The sequence below is a fragment of the Mixophyes fleayi genome, chromosome 2 (genome assembly GCF_038048845.1).
Source record: "Mixophyes fleayi isolate aMixFle1 chromosome 2, aMixFle1.hap1, whole genome shotgun sequence".
NCBI classification, from domain to species: Eukaryota; Metazoa; Chordata; class Amphibia; order Anura; family Limnodynastidae; genus Mixophyes; species Mixophyes fleayi.
Genome location: NC_134403.1, coordinates 47,916,730 through 47,932,849, shown reverse-complemented (window position 1 = coordinate 47,932,849; position 16,120 = coordinate 47,916,730). Strand labels below are relative to the sequence as shown.

Sequence of the window (16,120 nt, the reverse complement as noted above, 5' to 3'; positions counted from 1 at the left end):
GTTTCCATCCATCACAGTAACTGCGTCAGTCTGGCAGGTGACCTTCCTCAGTGACTGATGGGAATGGTTCAACATTCTCTCAGTAAGGCGCTGTGTAATAAGTTAGCGCAATCGAGAGATACAAACTTTAGTCACACTAAGCTAGCTCAGTTGCTCCATTGTTAAAACAGGGAATCCTGTAATTCTAACATAGAAGTGTTCTTAAAAGGCTTGTCCATATTTGGACAAATCCCCCATTTGTCTTGGCCCCTCATAGGGGAAAACAATGGGGTTCAGCATTGAAGGTACCCACCTTAGTTTACTCTGCAGATGTGTTCAGTCACTCTAGAATGCCTCAATACATTACATAGATGAATAGTTTTATTTATATGTGACTTAAACTAACAGCGTTACACCGTACTACCACCTCACTGGACATTAAGGTGCTTACGACGTCTGTGTTTTTCCTGCACCTAGTAATCTGCGTTGTGAATTTGGATCTACAGATATTTAGGACTGTCCCAATCCCCTTGGCAGACCTGGCATGTCCAAAAATATGTTTCAATTTAAAAACTTAAGAACTTGAAACTAGTTTTTATGGCAAACACTTACTTTCATTTGTAAATGTGCTCACTTTTACACATCCCCCTGTGTACTTTCTTATCTTTTGCTAGTTACTAGATTTGACACACTTGCTGATCTGTAGTCTTCAGCTTTAGTAGTGACAAGGTCACTATATAACATCCACAGACTCCCTGGAATCCTGGCCAGGTATCACTTTGCTGCATTCTAGAACACAGATCGTCAACCTTATTATCTATCAGCAGCTCTGAGAATCCTAAATGTGCCTCTTACTGAGCACTCTAGAGTGATGATTCAGGAACTGCTATAGTGAATAAGGATGCCTATCCCTTTTCTTTTACATTGCACCTTAATCTACAATTACATTTCCATAACATGTTGTAGTTCTTATCGTCTGGTCACAGTGTGAACTAACTGGTTCTAGGGAGCGGCTTGGACGGCCATGTTTGTAAGATATGTCTAGACAGCCCAACAGCATGCATCAGCAAGAGTTCAAAAGAATCGTCCACAGCAGTTTTGGTTTGTTTCTGCATCGCTTTTCTTTGGCATTAGATAAATGACTTCAGAATAAAAAAAGAAAAGAGCTCTTAACATTTTAGAAGTGCTCTCCCAGCTCTTGAGCATTTTCCTCTCACAGCGGGGACGCCAGCAAATGATGTTTTAGCGCTTGTGTTGCAATTGCCCTCTTGCTGTGTGCATGATGATTAAGCGGATATACATGCTGTTTAAGTGTTTTATCCCAAATCTCTCTCCATAGAAACACAGGAGCAGTGTGACTTGATAGGGTACTTTCAAGCAATGTGTGTGGCTCCTAAGCGGTTATTGAACAACAAGTTGCAGCATTCCTTGCCAGTTTTTTGGACTTGTAGTTTAGTAACAGCTTGAAACTGTCATCTTATTAAAACCTACTTGATCTGCTACTTGTTCCAGTGCTTGTGTCATCTGTGTATAGTTGTTATATGATCTGCGTCTATAACAGTTTACTCCTTTTCCTCCTCTCTAGGGCGCCAATGCCTCGGCTTTAGAGAAAGAGATTGGTCCGGAACAGTTTCCAGTGAATGAGCACTATTTTGGCTTAGTAAATGTAAGTGACTCTTGTTTTGTATTGTAGATAAAACATACATTGATTGTGGAGGAGGATTTGCTCTGTATTCCAGAAAGCAGTCTAATCTGTACAGAATGCTTAGAGAACAAGTGAAGGCCATTCAAAGCCTGTGAAAAAACAAATCTATATGTCCCCTTATTTCACCTAGTTTTCGGGGGAAGGGAAGATAAAAGGCATACTACTCATGCCAGCAGGGGGCAGCAGTGGGGTCAGGCTGCATGGCATGCTAACCGGTTTGGAGAAGATAGGAAAGGCAGCACATACTGTATGCAGAGGCTGTGATTGTGCCTGAGAGAAGGGAGACTTCATTCACTTACAATCCAGGAGTCCCCACCTGTGCATATTGAGCCCATTGGTTTTTTTTTTTTTTTTAATGTTCTCTTTTGACTGAACAAAAATAACTTTATTTACCACTATGGGTTTCATTTGTTACATAGCTCCACAAGACTGTATAATAGACAAATCACACGACACCTTGATGGCACTTAAAGGCGAGAGGGCCCTGCTCAGGAGAGCTTCCGTTCCCCAGTGTTTTCATTTCTGGTCTTATGTCTACATCTTTCTTGAAATACCATGAAAAATAGACATCCCTTGTTTACCATTATGAAGGCAGAAGCAGACTACATCAAAGGTCGCTCCCACCTCCAATAAAGAAAATATAAAATGTCCACAGAAAATGTACTGTGACGAGTAGCCTCATTGTTGTTTTAGCCCAGAATATATATATATATATGTGTTTCTGTGTGGAGGTAAAATAGTCCTATAGGTTTCCTAACTGAAGTACACTCACACTGGGAGATGCTTAGAGTATGGCTAGAATGCTGGTGTAGCACATTTTTGGTTCACAACTGATACGGTGCTCACATATCTAGTAATTTTCTTTCCATGTTTTCTCCCTCTTCAGTTCGGGAACACCTGCTATTGCAACTCTGTCCTACAAGCACTTTATTTTTGCCGTCCTTTCCGGGAAAAAGTTCTCTCCTACAAAAGCCAACCTAGAAAGAAGGAAAATCTTCTTACATGCTTAGCTGACCTCTTCCACAGCATTGCCACACAGAAGAAGAAGGTCGGTGTGATCCCTCCCAAGAAGTTTATTACCCGGTTACGCAAAGAAAATGGTAAATACTTTTATCCCTGCCTTGTATTTACCTTTATTTTAGTATAACTCCTCTTTCTAGTGTAAACCCTGTTTGTATATTGTTCTTTTATTTAAGTCCATGCCAGGCACAACTTCATGTAACATGTGCAAAGGCTTTTGTTCTTTTTCCCCTTCTTGCAAAATATTTTGAACCAAGTGTTTTGTGGTTTTTTTTTTTTTGTTTTTTTGTTAAATAAATACAATTTCCTATCTATGTGGACCAGGCCCAGTGTTTTGAGTAGTTTTTCTATAAAAGTCCTCTGGTGTAGCTTGGAAGTACTTCTACACACCAGATGTCATTCACAAAAATGATAGTTAAGCAAAATATTCATCACTACTGGAAATATTTAAACAACATAAAATGTCCGTCACTTGTTTCGTATGTCTAAACAAAAACATTGTTCATTTCACATCTGTACAGAACTTCATATTTGATTTACTAACGGCATATTCTCAAAAGACCGCCTTAAATATTCATGGATGTATCGCCGGATTATCGGGGAAACGCCATGTCTGAATTCCGCCCACTGCTCTTATCCTGTGTGTCACAAAGACTACGCGACATTTGTGCAGGCAAATGATTCCCTCTGCGATGAACAGGAGTCATGTAGAATTAGATGAACCATATATTACTGAAGTTGGTTTTATGATTTAGGGTGATTTTTATGTGTTTATACAGTTCCCTAAAGGCTCGTTCACTGAAATAGATACAACTTCTTTTCTATAAATGATTTGTAGATACAGGAGGTGTCAGGTCTTTGCATTGCTATAATACATTATTATATAGTCTCCCCCTCAATATATTTACATCAGGTTTCCTGTCACTTGTAGCAGCAGGTGTTACGTTCTTTGTTCAGGATTATATAATGCCTGCAGCTATCCAATCACATTGATTATTCTGCAGTGTGGAAACACACAGCCTTGTAAATAGTGTGTCCTGCTTAGGGGTAAATGTATTAATGTCCGGATTCTTCAACTCCGGCGTGTTCAGCGTCTTTGGTGATTAAATTTAAAGCGGCGCTGCCTTGTAAAGGGAAGTTTCCCTTTACAATGCAGCGCCGCTTTAAATTTAATCGCTGAACACGCCGGAGTTGTAGAATCCGGCCATTAATACATTTACCCCTTAGTGTTAGTCTAATACTTGATTTTCATTCTGTCTCCTACATAACTTTGTGACCTTGTTTTACCTTTCCTGGGTAATGAACGGGTTTTCAGATTGGATGGTAAAAGTCTCCGCCTAGTGCATATTTATAATACAATTATAAGCATGAAACATGGAATTTGTGTTTTGGCTGCAGTCACGGCAGAATGGTGATTATCACTGTAATCAAACCCTGCTATGGTTCTGTGCTACACACATCTGTTCACATCTAGAAAGGCCGCTGAACGCTGCGGTCTCCAGCACAAATAATGGAAAGTGCAGTTTGTCTACTATGTAATGTATACAGTACACTGTGGAATGAGTTTACTGAAGAGTAAATGTAGTGTGTTTTATAACCTACATATATTGCTGTACTAGGCACACTTATCTAATGGAGATAATGGGGGGGGGAAGGGGTTGCAAGAGCTGCACTAACTGAGGCTATTCCTCCCTCAATTCAACAGTTAAATGGTCAAGGTTATGTGCTCATTGGCTATTTATAGTGTCTGCTACCAATGTAATGTATCAATGAGTAGCACCTCGGTAATGCAATTAATTTATTAAGGAACCATACAGATAAGCTACCGCAATCCTGCTTATCTATAATACAAAAATAGAACAGTTAAAACAATGATAATTATAGTACAGTGTGATATGGCCATCACATAAAATATCACATACAATTTACCATGAAATCCATTTCCATAGCAGTACATACATATTATCATGAATCTATGCACATCAGTTAAAATCTAATGGAACCACTGAAAGAATGAGGGTTATAACAATTGAAAGAGAGATTGCTAGCCAAGAGTCCAACCAAAGGTGACCAAAATGTAATCGGCACCAATCGCAATGTCAGTGTCCAGAAAACGATGTAATAATGCTTTCCATGTAATTGAGTCTGACACCGATGGACGTTTGTGAAAACTATTCCACAGGTAAAACAGGCTGTTGCCTATGGGAACAAATCAGAAACTTGATGTTGTGGTCTAAGCTGCACCAGAAAATGACAGCATCTGAATCCGTTTTGTATGGCTAACTGCATGATTTTTCTGTGCACCAGTATTTGTAAATACCTCCCAAGTTAGACCTGGATAATTTAAATGATTACATCTGATACAGTATTAGTGTTTGTGGTCTGCACTAATGATAACAACAACTTATTATTTTTCTTAGGACCTGTGACCTATCCAAAGCATTGTAATATTCAGTCCAAAAATGTCTGCTCCACTGTGTACGTGTCCATGCAGTATATAGTTAAAACTAACTTGCAAAACCTTGTACACTCTACCAGTGTTTCCCAGACCCAGTCCTCAGAACCCCTAACGGTGCAGGTTTTCCAGGTGAGGAGTGGAATAATTAGGACCATCTGTGGATCTGTTACAATGTGTCAGTCAGTAATGACAACACCTGTGCTCCAGCAAGGAGATATGGAAAACATGCACTGTTAGGGTCCTGAGGGCCAGGTTTAAGAAACACTGCACTTTACCACTGTGTTAATATATTATGGTCAATAGAAATGGAGGTTCTTAATTTATGTTTTGTTTTTTTTGTTTTGTTTTTTAATAGTGGTATGTTCAAAAGTGTTTTTATAGTACTTATATCTGACAGGAGAGCATAGATAATTTTCAAAATATTGGGGAAGTATGCATGGATCTTACCACATAACATGTATTCGCACATCCTCTTCCTAAAGATATTTGTATTGCAGCGTCGTGTGCAATGAACGACCATTTCCTGACATTTTCTAGTATAATTTCTTAGCCGCACTTTTGATGATGTGAATACTTAGAGTATAAATATTGAAGCAGTAATGTGAGGTGTTTATTTTTTTTTATATATATTTCAGAACTTTTCGACAACTACATGCAACAGGATGCTCATGAATTTTTAAACTACCTGCTCAACACCATAGCTGATATTTTGCAAGAAGAGCGAAAACAAGAGAAACAAAATGGGCGAATACCCAACGGTAACATTGACAATGAGAACAATAACGGCACACCAGACCCCACCTGGGTTCACGAGATCTTTCAGGGAACTTTAACTAATGAAACCAGATGTCTTACGTGCGAGACGGTAAGATTTGTCTGTTTATACCTTTGTGGCTTTTCCATTCCTTTTTAATTTGTTTTTTTTTGTGTTAGATTTTAGTTATTTTTAGCTTTTTGCTTGGCTTTAACAGTCACGTACAGATTAACCTTTGAATAACATTGGATGTTGTAATATATTTCATAGGAAATGTGATACTGAGGTTTGAAATCTATCTAAAGTGTGTAGATATTCTAAACCATACAACTAATTTTTATGTTGAAAGAGAGGAGGGTTGTGCTTAATTTTGAATTGCTCTTTAATTCAGATAGAGAAGAGCAGTACATAGAACACATGAAATTCTACAATGTATATGCCGCTCAAAATAGGTTTACCTCCAGGTTTATGCCAGTTTTGTAGTGTTGTAAAGTGAATATATAGATAACCAAATGGTCTCTGGGAATATAACGTTTTGTGCCCTGATTGTCACAGACCTGTCCTCTCTAATTCACTTCTACATTATCATGATCAATCTGCCCCTTTCTTTACAAGTTGTCAACAAAGAAGTAATTTACTAATTAAAATCTTCTAATGTTAGTGGATATCTATCTTCACAGTTTAAAAAAACACAACATATTTACTTTGAATGCAAACTGTATTTTGGATGTTTTAATAGAAATGTTTAAATGATACATGTCCTCAAAATATATGGAATTTATTTATATTTTTAAGTGGCTTGAGTATGAACCTATATTGTTATTGCTAACCAATTAGATGTTCAGATATGTTTTCATTATATATGGTCAGTCTGGCCACCAGAACAAGGGGGCTCATCGATGGAGCCAGTGTTGGTATTGTCCGTATCTTCAGACCACTTGTTTAATAGAGGACTATCGTCTCTTGGGTATCACATTAAAATTTCTATTGAAATATGGTCACCTACATGGGTATCTGTTGGCTTTCGTTGAATTCTAACCTTTAGCCAAAACTTATTGCGTGTCCTAACCTTTAGTCATAACATTGGCCTTTATGTTAGACCAAGACCTAATCCGTATTTGTTCTACATGACGAGAACGTCATGAAAGGGAAATATGGGATGGGGGGATGATGGGGCAAATTGAGCCAATTAACTCAGCTTGGTGGGGAAAAAATGCCCCATGATGTCAATTAACTTTATTCTATGTTTAAAGCACACTAAAATCATGTAATTTACAAATTACAGCTTCCAGTATATTTTATTGCAAAAAAGGCATTAATAGTCAAGGCCCCCTTCTACATGCTGATGAACGAAGAAGTCCTTCTGGTCACAGTAGTTTGGAAAGTTCGTTAAGTATCTGGACATAATTAACAATACTCACCAAGTCACAAATTTGATAACTCATGTCAGAACCCATAGCAAAATTTACTTTATTGTGATTTATTTAACAAAATAACATGTAGAAGCTATGTTATACCCGTACTGCTTCAATATCAATAATGAACGTGCTGCTAATCAAGAGAACATCATTGTTTGATCATCAGAAAGTGCTACCACCTCTGTGTGAAAGCGGAATATTGTCAATGGGTCACATTGAAAGCAGTTGCCAATCTCTCCTGAAGTCCTTGCAAAGTTGCCCAACATTTAATCTGAACAAAAGTGCACAACGGCAAAACCGAACACAACGTATCAACATATCAACCTCATCTCAATCATCAAGCGCAATGGTGGAGGTAGGGTTGATGGTGTATTTCCAGCCGCAGTACCAGGACACATGAAAATCGTTGGGTCCACCACGATCTCCCGTTTATAGCAGATTATTCTATATGAAAATATGAGTTCACTTGTCTGACAAATAAAGCATGGCCAAAACTGATCATGCAACAGGACAATCATCCTAAGAACACCAGCAAACCTACAACAGAATAGCTATAAAAAAAAGAAAAAAAAGAATAAAAGAAGAAAATAATCGAGGTTTTGTGATGGCCAAGTCAAAGTCCAGAACTCAACATCCAAGAGTTGAGACCTTGAGAGAGCTGTACATAAATCAATAAACTGAATTGGTGTTCTAAGGAGAAGTGGGCCAAAAATCCTGAAATACGACGTACGAGACTGATAAACTCCATCAGCAATATATTGAAGTAGTTGTCTTCTGTACGCGGTGGTCCTACAAGCTGCTGAATCATGGGGCATCCTTAATTTTTCATGAGATTACATTTCTCAACGTTGAGGGCTTGGTGAGGACTGGATGATTGTTAATTATATCCTGACACAGATTTGAAAGGTGTAGTTTTTTTTCACATGACTGTATTTAAACCCACTTACAGTCTCGCTTCTATAATGCCTTTTTATTTAAACAAACCATATTTTTATCCTAATTTAGTAACGTAAAACCTCATTCCCTTAGTATTTGAGAGCCCTCTTGTTCTCTTATTTCTTTATTATCGACAGGTGCCTTAAACAAAATTCTCATCCATTCTGGCGGTGACCTGACCTACCATTTTGCTCATGGTATACTATTATTCTGAAATAGCTTTCATCTCTTATTTTACCATTAGTATCCCAGTCAGTGTGTAAGTAGCATAGATATTACTGTACTGTAGATACGTTACATTGCTAATCTGTGTTAAGCCTCATTTGCCGTTCCCTCTGCCCAATTTATATTTTGTCCAAATCTTTCTCTAGTGAGCAAATGGTTTTTCTCTCTTACTCATTACAGCGTTTAATGGCAGCTGCAGACGTGCGCACTTTCTAGGCTAGTTAAATGGTGCTTCATAAAAAGGTTGAAGTGGGCAAGTTGTGTTACTGAACATTGTACCAAAGTTAGGAGCCAGGAATTTTGTAAGAAACCTTTTCACAGAAGAATGGCTCCTTCTATGCTGCTCGTCAGGGATGCCATGCGTCAGTAGTGAGGGGCCCGTCTGTAACAGAGCAAGCCAGCTAGCGCTAAATGTGTCTGGTGCCGCAGTGCAAAGCTTTCTCTCAAGAGATGAGACTGATCGTGTCTTGAGAGTGGGGGGTATGTGACAGTCTGAATCCTTCTGATTCACTGAGCTTGTATATGAAATTACTTTATAAAAAAAACCAACAACTTTATTTTCTTTCTTTTACTGTTTTGAGGGGTTTATTATGTGTGTGTTTTTTTTTAAATTTTTTTTTTTTTTTTAACAGAGTTCCCTAAAAAAAAAAAAAAAAAAAAAGCAGAGGAGGCAGCTGATGCTGTCTGAGATTAAAATAAATAAGAATTAAAAGAAATTGTCTATATGCAAAAAGAACTGTGATACAGTTGTGTTCAGTGAAGAAAACCAGACTAGTGACATGTGAAAATACTTTGTATGTGTAACTATCATGTCTGTTTCCACAGATAAGCAGTAAAGATGAGGACTTTTTAGATCTTTCCGTTGATGTTGAACAAAATACATCAATTACTCATTGTTTGAGGTGATTATTGGAAAATGTCTTCACATATTAAGTATCATTTTACATCTTTATTTGCATACCCAGATTTAGTTTTCAAAGACCATGATTTGTTTCTCTGTACATTACTGTACCTAATAAGGCTTCCACCTTGGGACATTATATGGTATTTAAAAAACGAATACAAAAAATTAGTGTTCGTGTCACATTTGTTTGTTTTGCACGGTTGCGTTCAATACAGAATAACAGAATTTTTTTTTGTTTTAGATATTTCCGTTGTGCATCATTACTGTATCCAATTGGGTGACTTCCACCTTTCAGAATGATTAATTGGGGCATCTGAAGCTATGGATTGAATAAGTGTTTGTGCTGGGTTTTGGAAACCATGGGGTGGTCCTTCAGAAGATACAATGAGAGTTTTGTGGATTACAGTACACATCTTCACCATTGTGGGAACGCTTCCCTAGAAAGAGGCCAATGTTTGTGGTTCCTTCAGTCATTTGGCAATGTGGAGAACATGGTGGTTAGGAATGATATGTCCGCGGTAGTATAGACCATGCTAAGTGTTTTGTTTTTTTATTTCTGTCTGTAATCAGGAGGTCTACCCATGCCTTTGTCTGGTTAAACTAGGGATATTAGCTGTTCTCTGTGTATATTCAAGTCTATAAGGTTGGGTGTGAACTGTTACCATGTAAACTGTGGCTTGTCTGTGTTCACCAGTGGATCAGAGACAACTGCAAACTCTCAGTGAAGCTAATATTTATTAATTTTTTATTTGTAACACGCCATAAAGTGTCCACAGCGCCGTACAGGAACAAGCAGTAGGATAGTACAGGGTAAACATTACGGTACAATAAACAAGTAGCACTATTACTCAGGTAGGTTAGAGCACACAGTTAGTAAGAAAGTGTGGGGGAAAGTCAGCACAGCAGCAGGGAACCTGTGCCCCAGAGTGTGGGCGCAGCTAACAGGGTAAGAGCTACTGACAAGGGGCATAGAAAGCAGGGGTGGAGTCAGTGGGCTCAAGAAGGAGGAGGACAGAGAAGCTGTGGAGCAGAGTTAAAAGTGGTGGAAACAGGAGGAGAAGACCCTGTTCAGAGGAGCTTACAATCTAAGGGATATGTTAAACAAAGGAGACTGTAATTGGTTATGTGCTGCGTGCCCGAGTTGTAAGAGTTCTGCCACATGGTTCACCCTGGAAATATGGAGGCAATCCTAATCAAGTCTTTCCTTTGTATATAGGTTGTGACCTGGTCACAGAGAGTTTAAATTACTTAAATGGTGTTTAGAAAGGGTCCTTTAAATCTCATGCTTGAAACTAAAAATAGAATAGGCCATACGCATAAAATAATTGTTTTTTTGTTATTGCTTAATCTTATACTCTTTCTCTACTAAAACTAGCCACGTGCAGTTTTTGTCAGTCAGTTCGATTGTTGGGAAAATCAAGTCAGCTGTTGGCATTCATAAGCCCGTGTGTGGTGATCGGCCAACCTGGAATTAGTTGCCAGTTAATAATCAGATAAAAACTGAATGCAGAAAAATATATCATTCTAAAGGGTTCACAAAGTTCTATTCTGCAGCGTAAGAATATATCCAGGGGTGTAGAAACCTGGGGCTCTTGGGACAGTTTGAAACTATGGTGGAATCTGTGAGTTCTAGTATAGGAGACTTGTGTTATAGGTGAATCTGAGATCTGGATAATTAAAATTTTTATTTTTTAAATTTAACTGTTGTGTAATTGACACCATAAAAAAACATGTATTCAAAAAAACTGTTTATACTCACTTTAACATTTGTTTTTAATTTGGTGCTTTGTTTATATGATCCTCCATCTATTAACTTTTTATTTTATTTTTCTTTAATTTTAGGGGTTTTAGCAACACAGAAACCCTTTGTAGTGAATACAAATACTACTGTGAAGAATGTCGCAGTAAACAGGAAGCACACAAAAGGTAACTGGCTGAATCACATGGTGGTTTTCTTCATGTAATCATCAGACATCAAAAATTAGCCTTAATTATTCAGTGTGAAATGATTTTCTTAAAAAAAAAAAAAAAAAAAAAATTACATTAATTTCACAGGCTTGTCGCATCATAAAGTTCTGCTTATATTTTTATACTTGGGCCGGAGCAATTGGGGGCACATTTGCAATCACCGTATAATCTGCATCCTCTCAGAACAGCATTTCAGTAGACAAATGCACATTACATGACTGCTTTACATAAAATAATAAAATATGTCACGTTTGATGTAGTTTTATTTTTATTTAAAGAAGAAAAAAAAAAGTTTAAAAGTTATCTTACTTGGTAGAATATTTGGACTCTATTTTAAAAACCTACCTGTCTCCTTTACTTTTTAAGTGTAACAGCTGCCTGCTCTACAGTGGTGACGAGGGGTTTAGCCATTTAAATGCTTTAGAACACGACCTATGGACTGACCCTCCACGTATGTTATGCACCCAACCATAGCTATGCTTGCTGGCAGTTTAAAGCCAAGTGATGTTGGCTGTAGAACGCAACTAGAGGATCCTTCAGTATCCAATGTAATCTGCTTTTCAGAACTGCCTTAGACATTTAATAAAATACACATTTTGGGGATCACTACTTGTGCGCTGAAACTATTTATAGGAAGATCTCCCAATTTTCTCTTGCTCTATTATTATATAGAAGGTCAGAGCCCACTGACAAAGGTTATCTGAATGCCCTAATATTTGAGGTATTGCAATTATCCCTACGTGTGGTACACAGAACATCCTCATGGAAAAGATCTTTCAGAAATGAAAATCCGAGTTTTTAAAAATTTTGATCAGCCTGTGCTTGAAAACAATTGAATGTCCATGTGTGAGCAGACAGAAAAATCCAAATAGAGTAATCTCTTTTCTGAGCACTATAAACTATATCAACAGTTTTAGATCATTCTGTATGTGTGCAAATCATATAATGAAAAGATTGTTTGTGAATAAATCTGTTGATTTAAAACTTATAGTAGCAGCGCATCTAAATTAAATTTTTTATTCCACTACGCTACGAAATTAAAGTCTTCATTGTCCTCAAATGTACTATTTACATATGTATACTAAGGGATAAGTTTAATTCCAATGAGACAGACTGGCAGCACCAATATATAGAAATTCTTCTGGTCAGAGAAGAGGTAACAACCATCTGATTCATGTCCATTATCCTGTTTAAATTGCTTTTACGGGTTTGTCTGTGTCTTCTGAAAGCAATATCCAGAACACAAAGATGTATCACTTTTTATCAGCTTAGAGCCAGAAAAATGTGGAATTGTAGAATACGTAATAAACTTTTCTTTCGTAGCCGATACCTTGTAATAATGACATTTTCATCACGTATTTCATGTAATTGGGGTGTAATTGTTCAAGAGATATAATTGTTAGTGCGCAAATTAATATCTCAAAGGATCTTCTATCTGCTCAAGAAAAGAAAGATTTGACGTTTAATTAAAATAAACTATATTACTCAGAATTATGATGTGTATATGTGTAATTTTAGCTTGTTAAGCAATGTGTGCAAATGTATTCAAAGGAACACAATGTAAATTTATATTTATAATCTTGTGCTGCACTTTTGGATTTTGTTTTTTTTTCCCCTTTTCTTTTTAAAGACGTCGCTTAAAATCTGGCTCATTTGTCTTGTATGTGTCACTGTAGAGTATTAATACTGAAATCATCATTATTTTATTTAATTCCACTGTATTTTGTTTTTCAGGATGAAAGTAAAAAAGCTGCCTATGATTTTAGCTCTCCATCTAAAGAGGTTCAAATACATGGATCAGCTGCATCGATACACGAAGCTCTCCTACAGAGTTGTGTTTCCTTTAGAGCTTCGGCTTTTTAACACATCGGGAGATGCCACCAACCCGGACAGAATGTATGATCTTGTAGCTGTGGTTGTCCACTGTGGAAGGCAAGTTCAGAACAAGTCCACTGTATCGCTGTGTGGCCCACTGGAGAGATAGACAGTCAATGATACACAGGCTTATAGGGAGCCAGGGGAGATGTGCTTCCATTGATTACAATAGGAGTGACTCCCAAAAGGTAGATGTCAGCATTAGGTTTACAGACCCAATCTATTTTAATTGTATAGAGCAGCTCAAACTGGTCCATAAATGAGTATTGTAAGACTAGTTGAATAGTACAATCTTAATGGGGAGACTTCGCATTCTTAGAGGTTTTGTTTTTGTGGAAGTATATTCAGTTACTTCGCTAGGTTTCCATGAATGAAAACCTGATGTTGGGAGCTAGTCTGTGCCATGGCTATCATTTATTGAACCGCAATGTAATCTGCATTTTCCATCATCCGATGACTTTACGGGTGTGTACTTGTCCTTCTACTTTTACTAAAAAGATTATTTTGTCTTGCTGGCCACCTGCTTTCCTTCACAGCCCTGTCTTTAGATCATCCAGAGTTTATTTTCATTGGCCATGGATAATGATGGTAGATTAAAATGTTCTGATAATGTGTGGGTGGTCTTGGTTAAGTGTATTACATATCCATAGTTTGACTGTACTTACAGCCATTAGAGTGCTGTGCCGTGGCTTCCTAGTCTGATAGACATTTGTTAGTGTTCGGATACTAGCGTATTGTTGTGTCACACACAAGTTGTACATATTGTTGATGGACCAAGGGTATTTGCTTTCGAAGATGCTTCTTTTGATGCATGTAGCCTGGGGCATGGTGATTGGCCCCAAGCAAGGGCTTTTTTCCAAGTCAACCACCACATTATATTAGTACAACCCTTTACCTAGGCAGATGAATGCATGTCGGCAAAACTATTGAGCTACCTTAAACACCTCAATTTAAAATATACACTGACTTGATGGCTTCTAGAACCAGCAATAACTTGCAGTAAATAATTTCTGTATGAGCTTATTTGTCTCTTGCATCATATTTGAGGAATTGTGGCCCATTCAACTTACAGGACTGCATTGTAACGTGCCCATTCCAAAACTGTGATTATTTTTTCTTTTAGCCAATAATTTGTAGAGTTGTTCGATTGCTAAGAATCATTTTCCTGTTACATGATCCAGTTTCAACCAAGCGTAAGGTGTGGGACAGATGGCTTTACTTTTTCCCCTATAATACTCTTGTTTAATGAGGAGTTCTTGGTGGAGTCAATGATTGCATTGTGTCAAGGTCTTGTGGCTGCAAAACAACCACACATCACCACCCTTTATCACCATGCTTGATGGGTTGGTATGAGGTTCTTGAGGTGATATATGCGGTGATTGTGTTTCACAAAATAACTCCAATTTGGTCTCATCCATCCAACAGAACATTGTTTCAGAAGTCTTGTGTTTCGCTCAGACGCGACTCTGAAAACAGGAATCTGCACTGTTGTTTTTTGGGTTTGATTCTCTTTTCAGAGATGGATCTTTCTCCTGGCTACACTTCCAATGCTAGAGGCATAAACTTCAACATTGGGTGTATTTGCTGGAGGACACACTCCTGGCAAGATTGCCAACTGCCTTCCATGTGCTCCATTTGTAAATAATCTTTCTCGCTGTCGTTTCCTCACTGGACTTTTGTTTGGAGACTATTGTAGATGTCTTTTTTTTTTCCATTGTATGGTGTTAATACAAACTTGAATGCTCCAGCTCCCAAAAATAAGCCAATTAGAAAAAGTAAGTGCACCCTTCCAGCTTCCATGTTGGTGAGAGGATAATTGAGCCAGTCGCTGTTTACCAAGTGCATTTCATCATTCAATCCTCGGGAAGTAATATCACCGCTATATATGTTTCTCCTTGATTAGCAGCACCTTGCTCACATTACCTTTATTATAGATGTGGAAGTAAGGGTGTACTTGGCTGCTTCATGTTGGTTTATCTTTTGTGGCGTAACCAATGACAAAGTAAATTGTGTTACGTTTATTTGTCACAATAGGTTAGGTTTATAACTTTTTAGGACTTGGTGTGGGCTAGATGTTAATAATGACCTGAGATGTAAGAACACAGAAGGAAGGTGTTCTTCCCTTTTTCCCAGAACACTGTGTAATGTAAATTATATGGAGATTAGAGGAATTGTAGGACAAGTACTTTTATACTGGTCATAGATATACAAGGTCATTTCTAATATCTAATCCACAATAGCTTACTTTATGGGGTGCTTTATTCCTTATACTGCAAAGTTTTCCCTGAGGAACTCCGAAGTGATGAACTCACCATGTATAAATGTGTGTTTGTATGTGTATTGTATATGCACTAAGACCGGTTAGGGTATGTCTGCATCTCCCCTTTATAGCTTCACGCCCACTTTTGAAACCCTTTGGCGCAGTTCGGATGTCCCCGTGAGAGTGTACAAAGCGGTTTTTACACTAATATCTGATTAAAAATTTTATGTACCGTATTTAAAGAATCCTTGTCGAAGATGCACCAAAATGTTGCCCAATACAACTTTGTATAAGTATCATGTTTCTGCAATGTTTCATTTTCTAAACAATAAGTTTGTATTCCAAAACATTCTGTATTAGTTATGTATGTATGTATTTTTTCTTAACAGTGGTCCAAACAGAGGACATTATATTGCAATAGTGAAGAGTCATGATTTTTGGCTGCTGTTTGATGATGACATTGTAGAGGTAAGTTATTTATCATGGTTTGATTAAACAGTACCCTGTAAAAAGCAATATGATCAAGACTTCTTGACCTGCAGTAAATTTTCAAACTAGATTGTACTGTCAGGGGTAAACATGTTTCTTTGGAGATTAAAAATGTGTTTTATCACCTTA

The 16,120-nt window shown here is 37.6% G+C and overlaps 1 protein-coding gene across 1 annotated transcript in view; it reads left to right on the top strand.

The window, feature by feature from the left end:
- Nucleotides 1–16,120, top strand: part of USP12 (ubiquitin specific peptidase 12) — a 46,183-nt gene that overhangs the window by 25,183 nt on the left and 4,880 nt on the right. Inside the window, exons 2-8 of the mRNA XM_075198926.1 lie at nucleotides 1,565–1,645; nucleotides 2,571–2,784; nucleotides 5,798–6,027; nucleotides 9,321–9,397; nucleotides 11,242–11,325; nucleotides 13,102–13,299; nucleotides 15,892–15,970. Coding sequence (XP_075055027.1) covers nucleotides 1,565–1,645; nucleotides 2,571–2,784; nucleotides 5,798–6,027; nucleotides 9,321–9,397; nucleotides 11,242–11,325; nucleotides 13,102–13,299; nucleotides 15,892–15,970 — 963 coding nt within the window. The remainder of the gene's footprint in view (nucleotides 1–1,564; nucleotides 1,646–2,570; nucleotides 2,785–5,797; nucleotides 6,028–9,320; nucleotides 9,398–11,241; nucleotides 11,326–13,101; nucleotides 13,300–15,891; nucleotides 15,971–16,120) is intronic.